General features: G+C 41.2%; 2 protein-coding genes across 2 annotated transcripts; one reads left to right on the plus strand and one right to left on the minus strand.

The window, feature by feature from the left end:
- Nucleotides 1-2,622: 2,622 nt before the first annotated feature.
- Nucleotides 2,623-12,229, plus strand: LOC131234350 (plant UBX domain-containing protein 4-like). Its single transcript, XM_058231166.1, has 4 exons — nucleotides 2,623-2,888; nucleotides 8,967-9,255; nucleotides 11,507-11,602; nucleotides 11,701-12,229. The coding sequence occupies exons 1-4, from the start codon at nucleotides 2,743-2,745 to the stop codon at nucleotides 12,073-12,075; spliced, it is 906 nt and encodes a 301-aa protein (XP_058087149.1). The 5' UTR covers nucleotides 2,623-2,742; the 3' UTR covers nucleotides 12,076-12,229.
- A 3,052-nt stretch (nucleotides 12,230-15,281) lies between these two features.
- Nucleotides 15,282-23,303, minus strand: LOC131234746 (uncharacterized). The gene is made up of 4 exons (XM_058231686.1): nucleotides 23,122-23,303; nucleotides 18,428-18,822; nucleotides 17,052-17,061; nucleotides 15,282-16,059 (listed from the first exon to the last, which is right to left on the minus strand). The coding sequence occupies exons 1-4, from the start codon at nucleotides 23,252-23,254 to the stop codon at nucleotides 15,623-15,625; spliced, it is 975 nt and encodes a 324-aa protein (XP_058087669.1). The 5' UTR covers nucleotides 23,255-23,303; the 3' UTR covers nucleotides 15,282-15,622.
- Nucleotides 23,304-24,823: the final 1,520 nt, after the last annotated feature.

A 24,823-nucleotide genomic window follows, 5' to 3' on the forward strand; every position in this document is an offset into this window, starting at 1 on the left:
GCGGCCTATTTTTAATTAGCAAAAACAATAATTCAGTTCTAATCATACTAATTAGGAACCCTGTTTCAATTATATTAGAAACTACCCGAAATAGTAAAATATACTAAATATATATATAAAAAATCTTTTTTAATTATATAAAATGATTTCTAGTATAATTATAAGCAATTCATAAGATGATACTGAAAACAAAAACTATAAGATGAAAAAAATATATGCGATCCATCGACATCATGGAGTTGTAGAAATTTTCAGTTTCAATAAGTTTATTTCTAATAATGTTTTTGATACTTTTAGTTTATATATATATATATATATATATATATATATATATATATATATATATATATATAGGGAAAAGGTACTATGCGCTCGACCTCACGATAAGCTCCCGTGAGGTCGAGCTGCATGGGCCCCACCTTGATGCATGTCGACCATCAACATCGTGCATTTGATGGGTCCCCTCTAAATTATAGGATATCCTAAAAATCAGCCGTATACGGAACTCAGGTGGGCCATACCATCTAAAATCATGTGAAGCACCGTTAAAACATATAAAAGCACTTGGTGAGGCCCACCTGAGTTTTGAATGTTGTTAAAACTTGGTCTGAACCCTCATCCAAGTGGGACACACATAATGGATGGGCTGGATTTGCAAACCACATCTCAGTGGACCCAAAAAATGATTATGAATGTTTTAATGGTGCACGGCTCCTCATCACTTCTGTATGTGGTGTGGCCTACACAAGTCACAGATTGACTTGATTTTTGAGACCTAGGCCCACAATGGAATGGTGCATCTGACTGGTGGGGTAGATGTTCGAAACGCATCACGGTGGGGCCTACACAGCTCGACCTCATGGGACAGACTCGTGAGGTCGAGCGCATGGTACCTTTTCCCATATATATATATATATATATATATATAATATGATAGTTTATCATTAACTCTATTTTATCTTTATCAAATTTTATTTCATTTCGAATTGTAGAAAATTCTAAAAATTCTAAAAGCGCTAGTTGTCAGAAACCAACAAATTTCAGTACAGTTTCCAAAACGTTTTAAAATTAACATATTTTGAGTTTTTTATATTTTTTTCTTTATTTTATATAAAACTAGATTCATTAAATTTTAATTTAACTTTTGAATCACCTCAACTGAATTTGTAAAACAAAATATATGAGTTTTAAAAATCAGTGCACTGAAACTATCAATTGTTGAACATTGCTACAATGCTGAAAAATGTGATTGCCGTAGCACCGCTGCCTATTATTCAATTTTGGCGGTGCCACCTCCAGGAACTATTCTAAAACCTATATTTTTTGTGATAGCACCTTTGGGTCGGTTCATGCTCTATAAAATTTGAACTTTCACTCTTTTGAGTGATTTTGGTGGACCTCACATCACTTATTTTAGTCCGAAACACGGGCAAATGCATGAACAGACATGCACTCAAATTGATAAATCAAAGGCAACGCTCAAAGATATCCAACTCTAAGTTGGTAAAAATCCAAGACGTTACAATGTAACACACCATGGGAAGTAGTGGGTATAGTGATGACTATAAATGAATTCTTTATACGGCCTATTGTCATGTTTGTTTGCCATCTCACCTGTTCGTAAAGTAACCTAACCTTTATTGAAGAGAAAACATAAAAAATCAGCCGGATTCAAAACTTTTGTAGCCTATAAGAAGTTTTCAGCTATAATCATTCATCCCCGTCTCTTGATGTGTGGTTCACTTTAGATATCTATTTGCCTCATTTTATATATGATGCCCTGAAATGAGCGGGAAAATACAGATGGACGACAAGGGTGGGGCTCACAACCTAGACCAGAAGCGTGCTCGGCACTAGAGAGAGAATCCGAGTCCACTAGCTAGGGATAGGTGGGAGCCGATTAAGTGACACCCCGGCCTCATCCAAGACCGTATGGCCCTGCAGTGGGCCTACCTTAATTTGTTTATTATGTCTCTATCATGTCCATCTGTTTTTCTAGATCATTTCAGGGAATGATTCCTGAAAAATGAAGAAGATCCTATTATCAGGTGGACCATACTCTACTAAACAATGGTGATTGAACATCCTACCATTAAAATTTTCTTAAGGTGATCTTTATGTTTATGTATTGTTTATTGGCCATCAATTCTGTTGATAAGGTCACATAAGCCTTGATGGAGGGAAAAAACAAGATCCAAAACTTTGGTGGCCCATTAATGGTCAATAAACACTATTTCCTATGGTATGGTCGACCTACTAATTGGATTTGCTTCATTTTTTGGATAATACCTTAAAATGATAAGGAAAAACGAATGAACAGGGTGAATACATAATAAACACATCAAGGTGGGTCCCAAGGTAAGGGCCGCACCATCGTGGGTGATGGTAGGTATTCAATCACACTCTGTACTGTGGGATGGTCCACCTAATTTGAATCTGCTTCATTTCTTTAATCACTCCATAAAATGAGCTTTCAAAACAGATGGACGGATTAGATGTAAAAACAGATGGACGGATTAGATGTAAGGAAAATAAATCAAGGTGGACCCCAGAGTCAGTGATCCAACCACGTCGCTGGATTCGGTGATCCACCGAAGCCGTGCCCTACGCATCAAAGCGTCATTCGCTGGAATAACTCCCCTCAAAGAAGCTGGGAAAGAACCGAACCCCAAGCTTCCTTTTCTTTCCTCCTCCCTGCCATCACCGTCCCTTTCTCTTCGATCGTACGGAGGAGCGTCAGTCATGGCTTCCAAAGACAAGAAGCCAGCGAATAGCCGTACGGGTGGCATCCGCACCCTATCTGATCTCAACCGTCCATCTCCTGGCCATGACTCTGACAGCGACGACTCCGACGGCCCCCAGGAGTACTACACCGGGGGTGAGAAAAGGTATAAACCCTAATTCCTTTTTCTATTTCTTGAATTTCAAGAAAAAAGAAGAAGAAGAAGAGAATTACTCCGATTTTGATCATTTCTCTCCGAATCTTGTCACCGATGGGTGTCGATCATTTTTTATTTCGAATCATGAGTAGGTGACGATCAACACCAGAATTCAGTGTCTATTTATCGGACTTTCGATCAAAATTTAGGTTAGAATTTGATCTGATGGATTCTAACCCTAAAGAGTCTCCTTATGATCGTAGTGTGTTGTGGATGATCTGCCATTAGTTTGTTTATCGAGAGTTCCCATGTGGCGCCTTTTCAGTTCTGATCGGGCCCACGAGGGAAATAATGGCTTGATCCTCTTTTTCAGAGGAGAGAAGCAATGGCTGCTTTGTCTCTCTCACCGGCACGGCATTTGGCATGAGATCTCATCAGGTGGGTTAAAAAGGACTATTGGAAAAGAAAAGGCGACTAAGTGTCCACATTTTATTTAAATGTGACCTTCGTGATGACTGAATTGGCCTGATTCTTAGGTGATGCAAACCCCGAAAGGGGAAGCAAATAGATCAAAGAAAAGAAGAAAGAGATTGTGGGAAAGGACCCAACAGTCCTCTAGCTGAATGCTAGACAACGCGAATGCAAGATTGTGAGCAAGCTCAATAGTCCTTTAGTCTTAACTAGAGATCACTTCCCCCCTTCAACAACTACTGTAGAAAAATACAAGAATTATTCAAAGAAAATATCAATCAACTTATCTTATTCCATAGGCCTGAGCCTTATTTATAATCAATCCTTACAATTTGCAATAAAAACTATGAAATCTAAAAATATAAATTTTAGTTAGCAAAGATCTGAAAAATAGAAAACTACATAAATAAGAGACCATATAAATAAGAAAGTAATTAAATAAAAAGAATTTAAGATTACTGTTTGCCTAATGTAAAGATATCAAAGGAAATTACCTAATATAGAGATTTTGAAGAAATGAAAAATAAAGATATTTCCTAATGTAGAGATTTGCTTAAAAATGGAAAGCGGGCCCTTTCTTGTGCACGCATGAAGAGCTTGCACTTGTAGGATGTGGGGCGATTGCATCAATGGGGCACGGTACATACAGGGTGGGACCCACCTGATGAGTGGCTGGACTGCACATATGTGTGGTATTGACACACATGATGAGGGTTCAGAGTCCTATTCCAATGAACTTATGCCCCAGTAACACCATTAAGATCAGTGGAGGTCTTGCAACTCACAATTGCCATCAAAATATGGATTTATCCATCACGGTGCGACCTGTCTGGTGTGCACTCAGTGCCAAGTCAGTGATGTTGCCTTGAACACATGATTGAGGGTGTTAATGGATGTGGAGATGCCGCCCATATCTCCACCGCATCTGTTAACACAGGGGAACACTACTCAGAGACCTCCAAAGTGCCTCCGCTTTCTCTTATTCATGATAGAGAAAGATCACCCCATCGATCCTCTGTGTCATATTCCTTTCCAGCATTCAAAAATATTGAGAAGAAAAGGACCCGTCACTACCACAGTTGCCAACTTCAGGGTATGATTCTGAACTCTTAATTTCAGCATCCAATTCATGGAGTTCAATTCAATGTTAGCTTGTTTGAATTGATATGCCATGCTTGCGGACTCGATTGGGTCACATTTGTCGATCTAATTCACCTAGTTTACAATGATGATTTAAATCTTGCCATATCTTACCTGTTCAAGTATCTTCAACCCAAGCTTTGATCCTTATTCTTTATTCAGGAGAATCAGGACATATCAGCTCTGATCAACTGACAAATTTCTGTGGATGTAAGGATCGAAAGGTCTGATCCAACAAGCAAACTTTGGTCATTTTGAGGGTAGGAAATTTGTGAATTCAATTTGCTCCATTTGCAGCAAATGGCAAGTTGATTTCTGTTGAGTCAGTTGGAATCAAGTTGATTCACTTGGTTTGGAGCATGTATTGTGATTCACAGGAAGTTTTGCCAAGCAATTATGACAATTCCTGCTTTTGATATGATTAGTAAAAAAAGGTTTCCTAAAGCCTGCCCAAGTAGCTAGGATAAGTCTATGATAATGATGATTCATTGAATTTGGTAACTATGATCGCTACCATCTTGTCTTCCCTTTCTGCTTAGTGTTAGCATGTTGTGTGCAGTGTTTTCAGTAGCATATGCTACGTAGTGTAACGTAGTTAAAACGCTTGTATTTCTGTGGTAGCATATGCTACAGGCCTAGTAGCGTAGTGTGTAGCCTGGTAGCGTACACTACCTAAAAACCCATTTTATGCTTAAGTTTTAAAATTTTTATGCTGTAGATAATTTGTAAATGGTGGGGACTCATCTCCATCACACGTGGTATTACATTAGGTCAATCTGGACCATCCAAATTGTGATCCCTATCATGGATAGATGATATATCATATCTCCATTATTACACCCATCGGACAATCCTAACCATCTGATTTTGGGCAGGAAATTGTACAGCTGGAGAGTTTTTATGGGTTTTAAATGTTATCGGACTCGCAACATATAAACCCCTTATAAAAAATTTCAGCATTTGATTCTCTCAATCCACTCATCCATTTTAGGAAATATTTTAGGGTTTTGATCAACCAGATCAAAGTTTCCTACAGTTAGAATTTCACAGCCATTGGACCCCGAACAATGGAGAAACCAGAATTCCCCCATTTCATGTCCACGCGGCTATGGGCCTTTAGATTTGCGATTTCTGCTTGATTTGGAAGAGAATAAATGTACTTTTACAACTATTAACCTCAATTAGTTATATTTATTTTAGTTTTATTGATAAAATGATTGGTCTAGGTTATATTTTGTCATTTATTTTTATCTTTTTAGGTTGCCATTTTGACTTTTTTCTTTCCATTTTTCCCTCCTTGGTTGTTGTTTTTCCTTTTTCTTTTTACCCTCTTGGGATGCCAGTTTTGTAGAATAAGCTTGTTTGACAAACATTTGTTGTGTACAACCACTATTTTAGTCTTTTGGATGGAAATGGCCCACCTGTAGACCTATTTTGCATGGAAATGGCCCCACTATAGATCTGTTTTGCATGGAAAATTGGAAATGGCTCAGCTGCTTTAGTGCAACGACTGTTTTAGGACCGAGATCTTGTTACGTTCTGTGTTCATTGCCTACCTATTTACACGTTTATTCTATTTTTCTACTATTTTAATTTTTTTTAAGGACCGAGATCTTGTTACTACAAGCTATAGAGGGCCGAACGCTACACGCTATTTAAAACATTGGTCGTCTGTGTGTTTCCTTTTTTCATCAGTGACACGTTTTAATGTGTTTATAAAACTCTATAGAGCCCACCATGGTTTATGTACGAAAACAACACTCCATTCATCATTTGCTCCATCTCATGTTACGATGTGAGCCAAAATATCATGCCAATCCAAAACTCAATTAAATCACACCATAAGAAACTGTAGGAATGGAGATTGGAGATGCCCTCCATTGAAACCTTCCTAGTGTCAACAGTGATGTTTGTATGCCATTAAACATGTTCATAAGGTGATTCGCACTAGGATGAAGGTAAAAACCAAATATCAGCCTGATCCAAAACTTCGGTGGGCCCCAAGAAGTTTTCATTAGTATATGTAATGCGGGGGCATTTTCAAATCGGGCTCAAGTGGGGTGGCCTGTGAGATGCAGAGGCACACTCGGGGTGGGTGGCCCGCATAACCCATGGATTTGGGGCCCACGAGGGGGTGGAACCCGTGGATTTAAGGCCCGTGTGAGGCGGAGCCCATGGATTTGGGGCCCACTAGGGGGTGGAACCCATGGATTTACGGCCCACGAGGAGGGTTTGGCCGAGAACCTAACCCATGAATTTGGGGTCTGGGCTAGAGATAAAGGGATTAATTTGTCATGCTCTATTGGTTCGAGCTTTTAGAGCAAGTGGCTAATTGTCCTGCATCAAATTGGTATTAGAGCGGGAAGTCTCCTGTTCGAGACTCCTCACCGGGGGTGATTAATGCGAGGGCATTCACACCGGTCTCAAGTGGGGTGGCCTGTGGGATGCAGGGGCACACTCGGAGTAGGTGGCCTGCATAACCCATGGATTTGGGGCACGTGTGAGGCGGGTGACTCGTGTGAGGCAGAGCTCATGGATTTGGAGCCCACGAGGAGGGTTCGGCCGAGAACCTAACCCATGGATTTGGGGTCTAGGCTATGAGATAAAGGGATTAATTTGCCATGCTCTATCAGTTCGAGCTTTTGGAGCAAGTGACTAATTGTCCTGCATCAAATTGGTATCAGAGCGGGAGATCTCATGTTTGAGTCTCCTCACCAGAGGTGATTAATGCAGGGGCATTTTCACACCGGGCTCAAGTGGGCTGGCCTGTGTGATGCGAGGGCACACTCGGGGTGGGTGGCCCGCATAACCCATGGATTTGGGGCCCGTGTGAGGCGGAGCCCATGGATTTAGGGTCTGGGCTATAGGATAAATGGATTAATTTGCCATGCTCTATCAATTCGAGCTTTTAGAGCAAGTGGTTAATTGTCCTACATCAATATGTCCCCATCCCCACCCCCACCCCCACTCCCACTCCCACTTTTACCTGTGGTGTGGCACACTTGAGATTCATATTGTCATGATTTTGGTCTCATGTGCTAACATGAGCTAGCACAAATGATGGACAAAGTGGATGTCACGTGCACATCAAGGTGGCGGCCCCCACAGAGCTTTTCGTTGCATCAGCTCCCTAAAACAACTCTGCAGGAAATTAGCATCCATACAAATTGCCCTGGTTTAAAATTCATATACTTCTAGAATATGCCGAAGAAAAAATGTGAGCCAATCAATAAAAAAAATGCTGGTTAGGTCATATGCTTGGAATTATGTAGCATGCACGGTCCTTTCGCAGGTATTTTTCTAATTTTTTGGGTGATAATCTATTGAAGTGTGGAAAGAAGGGGTGTCATATGCTCCAACAGGGATGATGCCCTTTACTTCTTTAGAGAGAGATTTTGCAGTGAAAACTTCTCAAAGGTCATCATTTCAAATGGCCTTATCTGAAACTTCCGTAATGGGCAAAAATGTGTTCGGCGGCTTACTTTGATGAGCCAAGAAGTCATCAACAGCAGGAAGCGAAAGGCCATCCCCATGCTTACAGGCCCAATTTGGATGACCACGGCAGCCCCAATGGAATCAGCTTAAGACGTAGGAATCTATCCCAGTACTGTCTGCTCTCTCTCTCTCTCTCTCTCTCTCTCTCTCTCTCTCTCAAATGCTTGATGCAGTATCTGATGATGATGTATGATGTCTAAATATTCTAGATGCAGTGTCTTATTACATGTCTTTTGTTGTTGTTGCCACTAACTAGGCTACAGATGATGCAATCCATGCTACTATTCTACAGTAGTTCACCCGTCTATAAAATACGTACTTTCAGAAATGGTGATCTGTGCATGTCTACGCCTAAGACTGTTGCTTGATGTTAGGATGGAGTGCTAAAACTTCATTATGTATGGCTAGGATTTTATAGTAGACATCATGGTGCTCTCTTGCGTAAGACTGTTGCTTGATATTAGGATGGAGTGCGCATTGACGGAAGTGGTTTTCTTGTTATTCTTCATTCATTTTTCTTGGACATTCTGTTAAGCTTTCTCTTTGCATGAGCTCTTGCAGAAATCATTGGTTACATGAGTTTGCTAAGGCTACACATACCCATGCACATCACATGTGCTGACATGACACTACTTGGGGGACAACCAAATTATGCATCAGGTGGACCTAACATGTAGATTTCCTGGCCCGACATCCAGACGGTTCTCATCAAGGGGTCCAAAAATGTACATTGCAGGTGGACTGTCAGCAGTTTCCAAAAATCATCCACTGTTTCCACATGTTTGGCCTTCCTGATGAGTGGACCAGCCTGATTTTTTGGCTAGGTCTTCAACATGTGTGCTTGCCTGAAGCACATTTTAGATATTGTACATGTCAGGTTGGCCATGTAATCATATAGAGGTGTGTGTGAGAAGTGCATCTGGGTGTAAACTCTTGATTGTATGTGTTTAATTGTTGGCAAACGACCCTCTCCTTTTTCAGTGGAATGCTTGTCCAAGATCCCTCCAAGGGTAACCAGGATGTGGATGCAATATTCGATCAAGCTAGGCAGTTGGGAGCCTCAGAAGGACCTCTCGATCATCTCCGTCCATCTTCAAGCTCGAGAAGTTTTACTGGTACTGGGAGACTACTCTCAGGGGAAACTGTACCATCTTCTCCTCAGCAGCCTGAGGCTGTCATGCACAATATCATTTTTTGGCGCAATGGGTTCACTGTGAATGATGGTCCATTGAGGAGGTTGGATGATCCCGAGAATGCATCCTTCTTGGAGGTACTATCTAATTAGAGCTTGTGCTGGTGCTGGATGATATTTTTCTGATCATCGTGCTTCTCATTCATTTATGCAATAAAATCTGCTATGAAATATGTGATCAATGACCTGAGGATGTGTATAATGTTCAGATTTCTCGAATCTATATTGAGGGGGTCCAAACCATTGATCTTATGGTTCCACTGGATTGACAATACCCCAAATTGCTTCCAAACCAATCGCCTATGAGGTCTTCCCTCTTACAAATATTTTGGCCCACTGCCTAAGAAATGATTCTATCCTTGGCCCTAAGGAAAACTGTCTCACAAGATTTAAGCAATTAACGAAAGTGCGTCTATTTTGTTCTTTCCACGGCTGCTGCATAATTCTATGATGTATGTATCAAATTCTATGATTCAGTCTTATAGGAAAAGATTCGTGACCTAGCTTATAATCCCCTTCAGCGAAAGTCGCCGCATCAACTCACATCTAAGGATGAGTCAGGTCTCTGTCGTAGCCATTGTTAGAAACCTCTGAATTAGATGTAGCTCCCAAAGGTGTTGGATGTATTGTTATCTCATGGGTTTTAATGATATTTCACACATTTATCTAATATGACTGTCAAAAGAACATCCTCACATCGGCTCAAATCTAAAGGATAGGTCAGGGATCTGTCGTAGCCATTTTGAGAAACCTCTGAATTAGATATTGCTCCCAGATGTGTTGGATGTATTGTTGTCTCATGGGTTTTAATGATTTTTAATTTGTTAGAGAATAATGAGAAATTTACTGGAACGCCACAGCAAAAGCTGCAGTGGAGAGAAAAAGACTGCCTGAAAACAGACAAAAAAGCAACTACACCCCAAACATGCTGTTCATGCCACCATTAGCCAGAGCCTTTAATCAGGGTTTTATCCAATTGATGGTTGTCAAAAGAACGTCCTGAATTATGGTAGACCAAAATACACATTCTCAGTTTTACTCAAACAACTGGTGAATTGTTTTATTGCAGGACCAAAACGTTCTTCGAGGAGGAATTGTAGGATACTTGACCTGAGGCTTTGCACAGTATGTGGATTTTCAGATCAGATAAGTTGGGTCCATGGTTCAGAAATCTAGACTGCTGTTTGGTCGTCATCAGTTTGAATGGACTATCCTGCAAAATCATCCTTGATATGACAATTCTAAAGCTTTGGTTTGTAGCCTACAAATGGATGGTTACGAAGAAAAGTACAGTGACAGTCCACATTCAACCGGAAAAAAAAAAAAAAAATTTTAAAAATAATAAAAAGAAGAAGAAGAAGAAAAAAGAGGGTGAAATAGTGGCAGCTAGGATCTTCCAGCCCGTGAGAGCTTTGGCACGTGGCTCAGCCAAGCTGGTATGCAACAGGTCAGTGGTCTAGATTACTGAACAATGAGCTCCACTTGTCAGAGCTGAAAACCCGAGTAAACTATGCAGAGTGTTGGGTTGAAGATCCTATATACTTCTTTTTGAGACCATTTGGAATACTCCCAATTTAATGAATTGACTGAGATATTGGAGTCACATGACCAATTCTTTGCTCACACCAGCTCTGGTCTGGGTGCAGTTTTTCTACTTCCTATCAGATTTGAACATATGATTAATACTCTCTAAGCAGTGACTGAACGTTATCAAAATATTAATGAATATTGTGGATGGGCATGCACATTATCAGTCTGCTCATCACTTAATTCTGCATGAGGAACTATAGGATGCTGATGCATCAGGATGTGATGTGAATGTTCTAAGATGGCCAGTGCATACTAGTGGCGCCCATGGTTCAGTGATCCAAGCCATTGATCAATTGGGCCCGACTATGGCTGGTGGATGCCCCAAACATCCTTCCAGATTGGACAACCTTTACCATCTATTCCATTGTTTTCGCATCCTCTCTGGAACCTTGCCATATTCTTTTACCTGTCCTTTGGTTGGCTGGCGGTCGAAGGGTTGAATCTTCCGATCTGGGAGATTCCTGTGGCATCTCCATACATGTTGGAGCCAAATCTGATCAACATTTGTCTTGACGAACCCTGGCCCCACTTGTACACGTTATTGCATCAAGATACCACGTATGCTTTGGTGCATCAGGATTCTACAGTTCCTCCTTTCTACACCTAGATTTAGTATCTGCTCCAAGACAGACCTCTGTGATGCATGATCTTGTTGGGTAGAATATTCTAGTAATTATGATGATCTCCCATCATTCAAAATGTTCATTACATATGTTACCGAATGCTTTTCATCATTCAGAGCATCAAGAAGTCTGAGTGTCCAAAAGAGCTCGAGCCAGCTGATAGGAGGACAGCGGTCCACGTTAATCTTATAAGGAGGGACGAAAACTGCCCGGTGTGTCTTTGTTTCACACCTCTACTCGTTTGTGCTCTTCACCCAATATCCCACCCGTCGTCCTTCTCTGAGATCTCCTCCGGTTTTTTGTTTTGCAGGAACCAGAGAGTCGCCATGTTCCATTTCAAGGTGTGGGAAGAACTTTAGGTAGTGGGTCTACCACTGCTCCGATGGTCCCCGAGCCAACTGTTGCTACTACCGCCACCGGTCGTGTGTCGATCCCATTTGTAGATCGTTCACTGCCATCAACCTCGATCCAGCTGAGGTTGGGGGACGGCACACGTATGGTTGCACATTTCAACTACCACCATACGGTAGGTGACATCCGTGCATATATTGATGCATCAAGGCCTGGCGGGTCAAGAACATATCAGCTACAGACTGTTGGGTTCCCACCTAAGCAACTTACTGACATCACCCAGACAATAGAGCAAGCAGGCCTCGCAAATTCAGTTGTAATCCAGAAACTCTAGCAAACATCTTTGAAAAGGGTAAGGTCATCTCCTTCAAAACTCAGTTGCTTTCATAGAATGAAAACGATCTAGAACATGGCGAATGATGGTATGTGGAATTCTTACAAATCTTGTATACTTTTTTTCCCCTTCGAAGCCACAGACATTACATCTTCAGATTTTCCAAGAAATGTTTTTGTCATTTTATTTTCAACCCTTCTTCTGTGATGAATTGTTGTTGGAACTGTACATTGTTGCCGAGGGAATTGCAGGGTCCTGTGATGAACAGTTTGTTTAAGGAATCCTGTACATGCGGGTCTGTGATCCAAACCATTGATCTGATGGGGCTTGAGTGGATGGGGAAATCTTGCAGATTTGAAGATCCAAGCCTTCAATATGGTCATCTACAACTTGACAGGAGGGAGAAAAAAGTACTACTGCTGCTTTCGTTGAACAGGCAAAGTGCCAAATGTCTAAAGAATATACAGGTCTGGGAGATATTTGAGTAATCCCCAACCCATGTGGAGTCCTTTCGATCAGTGGTTTGGATCACTGAAACATTGGCCTAACTTGTGGAATAGTGCGGAATTTGGGACTTGCACAAAATAAAAACTTTCCAATCTTTTGCTTGGGAGTTAGGATGGAGCCCCAAGATCACTGGTGAGGGAATACAATATAGTACTTTATTGATGTTTGATCAGGGATCGGCTATAGCCAAAAATTGCTCCAGTTGGGTGGTACCCACCATCTTGTCGCTGGCTTCTGGATGGATGGGTGCGATCTTATTAACCATTTTAGATGGATGGCTAACCATTTTAGATGAATGGCTTCCAAGATTGGCTGGAGTGGATTTTGGCTGTCACGGATCCGTGATGGATTGCTCTGTTCCCATTTGAATTCGAGTGACGGATACAGCTGTAGTCGACTAATTGGGTCCCCTGCAGCCTCTTCTTCTTTTATACCCCTCTTATATTCAGATATTTTACTGTGATTACTACGCATGGACGTTTGAGGACATGCGAAGTGGGCTACAATGGCCGGTTTAGATGGCATACAGAGATTAGGGCCATTGGTTCATTGAACCTACCCATGTGTATGGGTAGAGCTGGACAGAAACCGTCCTGATCCTAAATGAACCGAAGGCCTGGATTAGTGCAATTCGAGTCGGATCAATTAACCTGATCCGAAATGAACCGAGGGCCTGAATTAGTGCGGTTCAAGTAATATTAATTAGATCTGATCATACATTAGATCGAGTTCGGATTGTGGTCAATCCAGACCGATCCAATCCAAATGAATCCAATCCGCCCCTATATGCACAATGTTCATTCAACATTGTTTCTTGTAATGTTGTCCCCTTGAGATTGGGATATATCTCATTTTTTGTTTAATACCGTAAAATGATCTAGAAAAATAGATGGACGGCATGGATGAAATAAATACATCATGATGGGTTCCACAGAGCACCGACCACCAGGGGAGTATCCAATCTGTCCTCTCACCTCAGCTCGTGGCTCGATGTGCATCGAGCACCTAGCTATGCCAGACTGCCATGGCATCGTGTTACGTGAAGGAAAAGGTTCTGTGCGTTGAGCTAGTGGGAACTTCCCACCAGTTCGAGCTGTGGGCCCCACCGTGGTGCGTGTCTAACATTGAAACCGTGTATTTGATGGGTCCCTTTAGATTATGGGATATCCCAAAAATCAGCCGTATATGGAACTCAGGTGGGCCATACCATCTAAAACCATGTGAAGACATTCCTATAACATATAAAAGCGTTTGGTGGGGCCATCTAAAAATTGGATGCATCTGTAACTTGGTATGACCCCTCATCCAAGTGGGACACACATCATGGATGGACTGGATTTGTGAACCACACCTCGGTGGGCCCAAAAATGATTACGAATGTTTTAATGGGAGGGTAACCCCTAACCCTATCTACTTTTGTATGTGAAGCCCACTGGCAGTGACGTCGGCAAGTTCTGTGGGTCCTATCATGAAGTATGTGTTATATCCGAACCGTCCATCCATTTGGCGAGCTCGTCTTAAGGCTTTAGCCGAAAAATAAGACAAATCTAAAGATCAAGTGGACCACACTGTAAAAATAATAATAATAATAATAATAATAGAAGACTCGATCGAAACTGTACCCAACCCGATCCGAATCGGTTTTCAGTTTTCTTAACTGAGGCGGACTCTGTTCAGGTCAGGCCAGCAGTGCAACGGATCGGATCGAATCAGTTTTCTTAACCGAGGCGAACTCTCTTCAGGTCAGGCCCTAGCAGTGCAACGGATCGGATCAAGTCAGAGGACCCGGACCTGGACTCGGTCCCGGATCAGATCGAGTTCGAGTCATTGTATTGAAAGTTTCAGACCGAGTCAGTCTGACTCGACTCGATGCCCACCTCCATGTGTGGGCCACGACCCAAAAGCAACGTAATCCCTCCATGAAAGAAAGGGATGGGTAGATTGGTTTGTTGGGCTATATAGCCAGGAAGCAATGCGAACTACAACAGCTAGTCAATCAGTGACCTGCAGAACGGATGGTTAAATCTTAAATGAACCAGAGGCCACATTGAAAAGGAATGGATGGTCAGGATTGTCAGCCCACACCACCACCATTCACATTTGCTGCATTTGAGACAGAGACAGCACTTACAGCTGGACCCAAAACATCCCAAAAAACAGTTTGGGCCGACAAGGAAGAACTATTGCAAATGAAATTACTGAAATATAAGTTCTTTAACGGGGAAGCTCGTGACTGAAAACAAATTACTTAACAGGGAGGTAGGTAGTGATGGTTACACAGAAAATGTACACGTGGCATTCAAAATTAAACCTTCGCATCAATGGGCCCAACTTTGGATGGTTCATAAACCAACAATGATGCTGAACCAATGTGCTAACTTTGGCAGAAATATGTTAAGGATGCGATTGTATGAACCATAACTGGCGGTGAAAACAGACCGTGTCACCTAAAAAAACCAGTCCGTTACGAGGACTGTGTCTTGCATTAAAAAATAAAATAAAGCAACTCAAAACACTCAAACCACTAGGCTGACAAAGCAGATTAGCTGTAGATGATTCCTCTGCATTTTACTTGTTTTAAACGGCAGATTTCCAGGCCAAAACGGGTTGCTGACCAGACCTAACCGGTTGGACCAAACAACCCACACACGAGAGAGAGAGAGAGAGAGAGAGCGAGAGAGAGAGACCTTGGCCTAGTGTAGGTCTTAGAACGTTGGTACATGCCCATAAATCTCCTACAGAGAATTTCACATAACAACAAACATGCAATGAACCAACAATGGTGGGAGCCGTCCTACATTTGCCTTGTTCTCAAAATGTTACTCTCACTGAGATAAAATTTACCAAAATAACCCCACGCCGCATTCACTTGTGGGACTGGTTTGTTTCCTGCAGCCACCTGAGGAATCATTTATGAGGCAAAAATGCCATTTGGCCTAGTAACTGTCAATTTTTGCCAAATTTGAATTATTCCCTCTCGTAAGGTTAATACTGGCATTTAGGCAAAAGACGGGGCCATTTTTATTTACCCTTCAATATCTCAAATATCCACGTCACCACCTGAGCTGACAGAGTCATTGTCACTGGCTTCGCTGTCACTACTGTCACTACTGCTGCTTGAACTCCCGCTGCCACTCCCACTGCTCCCGCTTGAACTGGAAGTCTGCCCATCCCTTCCCTCCGCATTCACCTGGGCTCGCAGGGCTTCTGCGGCATTTAGGCCCTTGTCCGCCTCATCATCACTGACATCCACATCGGCAATCTCATCATCCATGTCATTCAGATTTGGTATGTTGATATCAAATCCAGTGTTTGCTTCCTGCACAGCAGTACTGGTTTTGTCAGGGGTTCCTCCATCTTCATCATCGACTATTTCTAGGTTTTCCTCCAGTTCATAATTCTTCTGATCCGGAGATATAGGTGCTGGATTTGGTGGAACCGATAGATAATCAGTGCTCCTGGTAGTAGGTTTTGGACCTGCGAAAATAAACCAGAAGCTGAATGGAATGAAATGGACTGACAAATAAAGAATCACACTCTGAAAACATATGGATAACTGCAAACAAATATGCAGCACGTGTGCAGACATCTGGTCCATGCACCAGGTGGCCCTAGTGTGCAGATGGCCTGGCCTACAGATCAGGCCAGTCAACGAATTAGAACCCCATGCACAAATACAGGGGACCGTTTACAAAGATTCCCAGCAGCCCACATTCAACAGTGACATGTGACCCGCTTGACCTGCCTCTTATGTTTGGGCCAATCCACACTGTGGCCCACCTGATGCACGGATAGAATTTTCCATGCACATGGGAAATGGTCCTTGTGGGCATAACGAAACTCAAATTGTCAAGGTTCACCTGTGCATCTACAAGTTCCTCATGGCCAACATACATAGTGTGAAGGTCTTTCGGAAATGCATTGCAAAGATTCAGCTTATATAGCTTCCCTAGTCCAAATTGAACTGTGTATAAGACAAACATTGATAGGATGGTGTGAAATGTGCATGGCACTCGTACTTGGTGAGTGTTTTAAGTGGCAGACATAGGTCATTGGAAGAACACACTGTTTGAAGCGTCCGAATGTCATAAACAAACTTCTTTTTCATTTCCAACAAGACATTTGCACAAGAGAGAAAGGGGTCGTTTGGCAGCCTGGAATTTGGGAATTGCTCGATTTCAGGAACCGAATTCTCTATATATTAGATTCTGCCCATTATGTTTGTGATGGCTGGGCTGGAATTGGTAACTCTGGGAGTTGCAAAGCACTCTCTGCCTAAGAATTCAAAAATGGGCATGTTGCCGGAGCTGAATTCCAACTGGAATTCCATTCTCAGACGTTTAAGTCCCCCAAATACAGGAATTAGCCAAAGAATTGGATTCCAAAATGCAAAGGAAGCCTCTCTGAGTGTCTAAAGGGAATATTGGAATTGGTTGAGAAGGGAGAGAACCTCTCTCAATCCACATCACTTTCTAAATTCTTGTATCTATCACATCAACTGGGGGGGTGTATGTGTGTGTGTAAAAATAAAATAAAATAAAAAAATAAAAATTGCTCCCCCTGATCTTTTTATAGTTATTTTGGGGTGAGGCTATTCTTGTTGTGGATTCTATTTCACTGCCCTTTTTCAGTTTTCACTCTAAATGAGTTCTTTTCATCTCATATTCAAGCAGAAGTTGTAAACATAAAGCAGAAAAAAAAGGTGAGTTTTTCGTTTTTCAAGTCACCACTTTCCTGCTACAACTGGTCTACAAGTGATGTAATTTATTGCCATTAATCCACAAGATATTCCAATAAAGAAGCAGGAGTTCTATGAAATCATTGAAATGTCACCTGAAAATGTCAAGTTAGCATAGCAACACCAGCATTAAATGGACAAGGAAGAACAATTAATTAAGAAAATTGAGATCAGCAAAGGAACCTTTTGATATGTGTATTTTATTATGCAATGATGGTAGGTTACTAGTATACATGCAAGACATGAATCCAGTCCTAACTAAATCACTTTGTTTCTCTAACATGTAATTTCTATCGGATTTATAGCAAGAACATGCTACAAAGCGATCACCTGTAGGCAGCTTCAGCAACTAACCTCCAAAGCTCTTCAAGCTTCCTGTGGTTGTTGATCATCGTAACGAAACATCGATGCAATAATCTATTATAAAAAATTTCCTATCATTATTAATCATTGTGATGAAACATTGATGCAAGGATCTGTTATATAAAATTCACTGGCAATGAAGTCATCCCATTATGGCTGCAACTAGTGAAATGTTTCAAGTCCCATCATGCGTCAATGCAAGAGAGGATAGAAGGTTGCAAAACTTGTGAGGATGAAATTGCAGCACTTTTATGAGTTTTTCTAGGTAGTCTACAGCCACTTTGTGGGGATCATACCAAAATCATTGAATAATTTCCTAACTAGTTATATACATAGGAAAGGAGTAAAAGAGATCAGGACCAACACCCTAATGCAATAAATAGAAACATAGAAACCAAAGACCATGGTGCCTTGTTCAAAATATCTCAATCAATTTGTCCTAGTTGTACATTACCGGTTTTACAAGGGCATTTTAGTCATAGCAAATTCTATTGTTGGCTTCATTTAATCATGTCAAATTCTTTTTATAAGTCATTTGCATTATATTTTCTTGACAGCTTAAGTAAATAAAGAAAAAAAGAAGTCATTCATCTTCCTCAACTCTCTTTTTCAGACTAAAACCAAGCAGAAGCTGGTAAATTGACAGTTTGCATATGAAAAGAAAACACTATGCCACACAGTATCTCAAACAATCATCGATCGACAATTGTTTACGAACCAGATTCATGGATTCCAAAAGCAAACAAAAATTCGGCATTGGTCCAAACTTACAGGCACTGAATGCACCATTGGTTTATTCAACGGCTGTGATTTTGCCACCTTTCCAAGTGGAGGTGAACGAGACTCAACTGTTGGCCCAACTGAAGTGGCGGCAGCTGCAACTGCTGCAGAGGCAGACTCACCGGGCAGCCGAACATGCCTCAACCGCTTCATGGCCCGATGCAACCGCTCCAACCGGAAGGTCTCACCATCGAAGAACAAGACCCCATCATTGTCCTTGTAGTCTTCGGTGCTACCTTCAAAGGTAACTTTAGGTTTTCCAGGTTGATTATTGGGGAATTCTACTGTAACCCTATTTTCCTTGTTCTTGTGAAGAGAACCAGCTTGGTTCTTATCGATTGATGCCGGTTTAAATTCATCTACAAGTTGATAAAATAGAATAAAATAAAGTGAGATTATAATAACAACATGCTGACGTAAATTTCTAAAAATAGAATGTAACAAACATGAAGAGGAATTATCATGATGAGCAGTATAGCAAAGTTGAGAAAAACATAAGGGCGTGGTTGGATACGTGGATTCCGTTTGGATTCTTTGGATAACTTAAAGATAACCAGTGATCATTTCCACAGCCAATGTAGAAAAAAGGATTCCAATAATGAGGTGCCTGCTTGGATGGCAAGTGAAATCCTCAAATTCATTAGACAATTGTCATCCTGTTTCTTGTGCTAGAAAATTCTAACCCTGGATAGGAGTAATGATTATTGTGTGGAATCCAGGCATCCAAATAGCCCAACTGTCTTGTTAATGAAAAATAATTTCCATTTTCACATGGATTCAATTCCATGCATCCAAACATCCTAAGAGGAGTGTTTTGATACTTTGGCAGCCAGCAGGTATGACGCTTGATACACATGCACCTAAAAATCACACACATGGTCTACATAAAATCATCATCATCATCTAAGCCTTATCCAACTACTTGGGATCGGGTACACCAATCATGTTTTGCTATGAGGATTCATGACAGCAGTTGTGGCAGAGCCGCAGAAGTTCAATACCGGCTGCCAACCCAATGCTGCCCTTGTAAGAAGAGAAAAAAAATAATGGAACAAAGTACAAAGAATCTTCTATATACAAAATCAAGATATATAAAACTATTACAAATCACGCCTACAAATTACACTTATAACACACACCTACAAGACCTACAACTATAGCACCGACAATTACAAGTCAATTTCATCACACTAGCACTTCACATAGACTACTCACATTGTCTTATACTTTCACTTGCCTTTCACATGCACCCACTCCCATTTATAGCTTCCTTATGATATGTCTGTTAAAACCATGAGGTGATAAAAACTCCATATTGACTAATCTATGCAATAAGCAAAGTCGGTGAAAAATAAATGGTATGAAGTTATCATACGTGATTACACTCTTATCATGGTATTTACCAAAGTTGGTTATTTAAAGTCGGTATTGTCTTTACTATACTCTCCCTCAACATTGTTTTTTTTTTTTTTTTGAATCTCTTAATCATGCCAATTGCTTCTTGATTTTTGTGAAAGTTATGGAGTTGAGTCCTTTCATAAATATATCAGCAACTTGGTCTTTTGTTCTAATCAATGATAGTGTTATAACTTATATCTTCTTGTAAAACATTTTCTCGAACGTAGTGATAATGTATTTCAACATGTTTGGACCTTGCATGGAAGACATGATTCTCGGCTAATTTGATAGCCGATAAGTCATCAAAATAAAGTGACACTGGTTTCTCCACTGGCTGATGTGGGTCCTCCAGCAAGAGTGTCAACCAGGTGATTTCTTAAGCAACCATTGTTGCAGATCTATACTCTGCATCAATGATTGATACTGAAATTGTTGATTGTCTCTTACAAGAAATTGTTGCCAAGCCAAGGCTAAAGAAATATCCGGTAGTGGATCAGCGAGTAGTGAGATCTCCAACAAAGTCAACATCACAATATCCAGTTAGCTCACACTTGCCCTCTTTGTATAAAAGGCCGTAGTGACTAGTGAGCAATGCCTTTGGTGTCCTTCGAACAACCTCCAAATGAAGTTTTCTTGGTTCTCGAATGAATAGGCTAACTACTCCAAATGCATATGAAATGTCGGGTCAGGTTAGTGTTTAAGTAGATCAAGCTCCCGACAAGCTATCTATACATTGTTGAATCCTTGAGAGTGTCTCCTTCATCCGCGCTTAGTCTCAAGTTTGTCTCCATTGATGTTGATATTGGCTTGCAGTTGGCCATAACAAACTTTTGAAGGTCTCTTGTATATTTTTGTGAAAACAAGAAAACACTTTCCTTGACTGGATGGATTTCGAGTCCTAGAAAATGTCGGAGTTCCCCGAGCTCCTTTATTTGAAATCACACTAATTGGTTTTCTTTTACTTAGATGATTTCGTCGGAATCATCCCCAATGATGACTAGATCATCAACGTAGATGAGAATGATGGATAACTTGCCATTTCTAGCTTTTATAAATAAGCTAAAGTCTGCAAGTGAAACTGAATATCTATTCGAGCAAGAATTTAACGCTCTTGCTATACCATGCTCTTGGTGATTGCTTCAGTTCGTAGAGGGCCTTTCGTATTTTTCAAATGTAATCTGGTTTGATTTGGCTACTCCATCTAGATATCCCAATTAACCTCTCCATGAAGAAAGGCATTCTTCACATCCATTCTATAGCCTCCATGACTCGCTTGCAGCCAAGGCTAACAACACATGTATTGTCATTATTTTTGCTACAGGATTGAAGGTTTCGTCATAATTGATCATCTACTATTGTGAGAATTCTCTGACAACCAGTCTGGCTTTGTACATTTCGATTGATCCATTAACATGAGTCATCAGTTTATACACCCATTTACATGAAATGGGTTTTACTCATGTTGGCTTGGGAACTAAATTCTATGTCTGATTTGTTATTAATGTTGACATCTCTTCATCTATAACTTTCTGCCGCTATTTGCTTTGTCGTGCTTCTTCATATGATGTTAGTATTGTAAAGACAATACTGACTTTGAATGTTGATAAATAAAAAAAATAAAAAAGTCAATGTTGAGTGGGAGTATTGTAAAGACAAAATCGATTTTAGGTAACCGACTTTGCCAAATATCATGGTAAGAGTGTTAACCATATGGGATAACTTCATAACATTCCTTTTTCACTGACTTTGCTTATGGCACGGATTAGTGAACATGGAGTTTTTGTCTCCCAATAGTTTTAATCAACATAGCATGAGGAAGCTATGAATAGATGTTGGTGCATGTGAAAGAACAAGTGAAGTGTGAAAGAAGTGTGGGACGATGTGAGTAGTTTATGTGAAGTGGTAGTGTGATGAAGTATTCTTGTAATTGTAGGTGCTATAGTTGTGAGTTTTGTAGGTGCTATAATTGTAAGTCTTGTAGGTGTGAATTTGTAAGTTGTCAGTGCAATCTGTAGTTGTGATTTGCAGAGTTACAAGTCTTGTGTATTTTATTTGATATACATAGAGTCTTGTACTTTGTTCTCTTTCTCTTCTTACAACCCTCCTCTATCCAACCTTTGGAATGGTAATGCGAGCGCAATGTCAAAGTCCGGAAAATCAGATTGGTTGAACAATCCAAAGCTCTGATTGGTGGACGCTTGTTTCTTGAATCAGCACCATTGGATATTTTCCTTTTTAACCATCCAATAAATATCCACCAAAATGATAATTAATAACCGAATAGTCGTAATTTTTGGTTCATGATACATCTAAACTGGTGCCCATAATCTGGACAGTTTAATTTAAATTACTTCTCCACCAATAAAGGAACACATGAATGAGATCTAGGCTTTCCATGAGATGAGCATGTTATTTAGTCATCTGGCCCAAAAATCAAGCCAGGTAACCCTTCAAGTTGTTAAGAGTGTACAAAACAAATGAAGCCCCTCTTAGGATTGAATTGGCCCGACTTTTGGGGCAGATAATCAGCACAGTGTGGACCAAGTCATAGAAAGTTCAATCATGCACACAGGTGCTATATTGGCACATGTGCTGGTGTATAGATGAGCAGGGCCACTACAAACTCATGTGAGCATAGCTAACCTCATAACTTGAAACCCTAGAAAGACAGAACATTTGGATTTGAATTTGCTTTGCCTCTATCATGACTCAGGATCCAACATGCGCCACCAACCACTTGGGCCCCATATGCTGAGATAGTGCAATGATTTGAACTGTCCATATCGTGCTTCGGTGATGATCCTAACCTTTGATTTTTGTAGTTGAATACGAGCCATTGAAATTTGTCTTTTCATTGCTCTAAATTCATTTACAGATAGTGATGGTCACACAATAATCCTTTCGGCGGTAAGTTCCTTAGGTTGGCATGACGGTTCCAATCATCAGACCACTCAGCATATGGGCCCCAGTGGGTGACGACAGATGCTGGATTCTGTGTTGCTACAGAAGGAAAACGAACTCAAATTCAAGAATCACAACACAAACCCTAGAACATGATTAAGAATTCAAATTCAAACCCTAGAAAGACGTAGCATTAATCGATGCCAGTTCTAAGCCACCAAAGAGAATGGAAAATTGGGGAAATTCAAGAGATGCGATTTGAAACCCTAAAGCATGATCAAGAACTGAAATTCAGGAAGAAAAAGAAAAAAGAATTTGAAATTTAAAAACCCTAGAAAAGAGATTGAGAAGAGACTTACATCTGAGAGTGAAGAATTTCGAAGAGGGAAGATGGTTTTGGGAATTGAAGGAGGAACCTAGGGTTAGGTTATACCATCTCTCCGCCTCAGGAGCTGCGCTGTCAGGCTCTCTGTTGCTGTTGTTATTCGCCATGAGAGAGAGAGAGAGAGAGGCTTTCCTTGAGAAATCATAGCTTCCTGAGGCGCCACTCCATGGATGGTGGACCCATTTTTCAGATGTTCTCGAATCTGGTCCGTTGCTTTTGCGGGCCCTTTTTGGATTGGAGATATGCTCCGAAAAGCTTCCCACGTTTGACGGGGAAAGGGTTCGGAATTTCTAGGACACCTGATGATGGGAAGCGCGGGCAACATCCCAGCTCCGTGGGGCCCACCGTGATTGTAAGTCTGACATCCACTCCGTCCATCACAAGTGGAGAGATGTCTTTTCAACGATCTGGATCAACTTAACTCCACTTGTACTGCGGGGTCCACTGGATGAACGATCTGTTCCACGGCTTCATGTACCAACTACCGGTTGGCAGTTTCTGCAAGTGGGGCATTTTCCTAACGATCCAAACCGTTGATACAAATGGTGCCACCTTGGATGGCCCAAAACACTCAATAGATCCCAAGAAATGAAAATTTGGCTTTCTTTCAATTGGTTGAATACGAAGCGTTGCTATATTTTCTTTCGCAACCATCTATCATTTCCTCGCCAACTCTACCATCTTTCCCGCCAAAATACCAGTTGTGTAGCAGTGTAGGTGATCAGCACCACAAAAAGGGTAAGCCCGCCCACGAAGATCATTCTTCCCACCGTTAAGATCATCGTTCTTGAAAACCAGGATGATCCGTTAAACTGGCCCCATCAATGATTTCAATGGTATGGCCCATCTGATGAGAGGACAGGTCTGGTTTTTGTCGTAGATGATATTTGTGGTGGAGCCTACGGTTTTCATCGTGCTGATGTCCTGCACAAGTGACACGTTGGCAGGAAAGAAGGTACAGCACGACAACTTGTGGTACCCTACCCTCTTTCCCACTCCCCAGCCATTTGCGTAGAGCCACTATCGCCTGACTCAGGAGATCGGATTAGGTGCCGCCCTGACCGTAGGGCCCACCTTGATGTATGTATTGTAAATCCACACCGTCCATCCATTTTCCCAGCTCATTTTAGGATATGAATCCAAAATTGAAGTAGCTCCAACTCTCTGGAGCACACCATAGAAAGCAGCGATGATTGAACACCCACCGTTGAAAACTTCCTTAGTGTTTTTATTGGTCAGGTGGGATTGAACGCCCACCATCCAAATCTCAGGTGGGCCCACTATAATGCTTATTTTCCATCCAAAATTTTGATAAACATAACACCAACCTGGATGAAGGAAAAAACAAAACAAAAATACAAATATCCACATGAGAATTGGATCTGCTTCATATGAATATACAATACATATATCAAGGTGGGCCTCACAGTCAGGGCCGCACCTAATCAGATCCCTTGACTCAGACAAATGACCAGCTATACTGACCCGTTTTCAAGTCCGATGCAACTTATCCGAGTCAACTTGGTACTGAGTCACCCCTCAATTGGTGAGTCAGACGACTTGGTGAGTTTCGACCTGTACTCGGGACCAAACAAGTCAGTCCAAGTGGCCTAGTCTTTAACCATGGGCAACACATTGGAAACAAACAGTAGACTTGTCTGGACCAACATGCAGTC

The sequence above is a fragment of the Magnolia sinica genome, chromosome 19 (genome assembly GCF_029962835.1).
Source record: "Magnolia sinica isolate HGM2019 chromosome 19, MsV1, whole genome shotgun sequence".
NCBI lineage: Eukaryota > Viridiplantae > Streptophyta > Magnoliopsida > Magnoliales > Magnoliaceae > Magnolia > Magnolia sinica.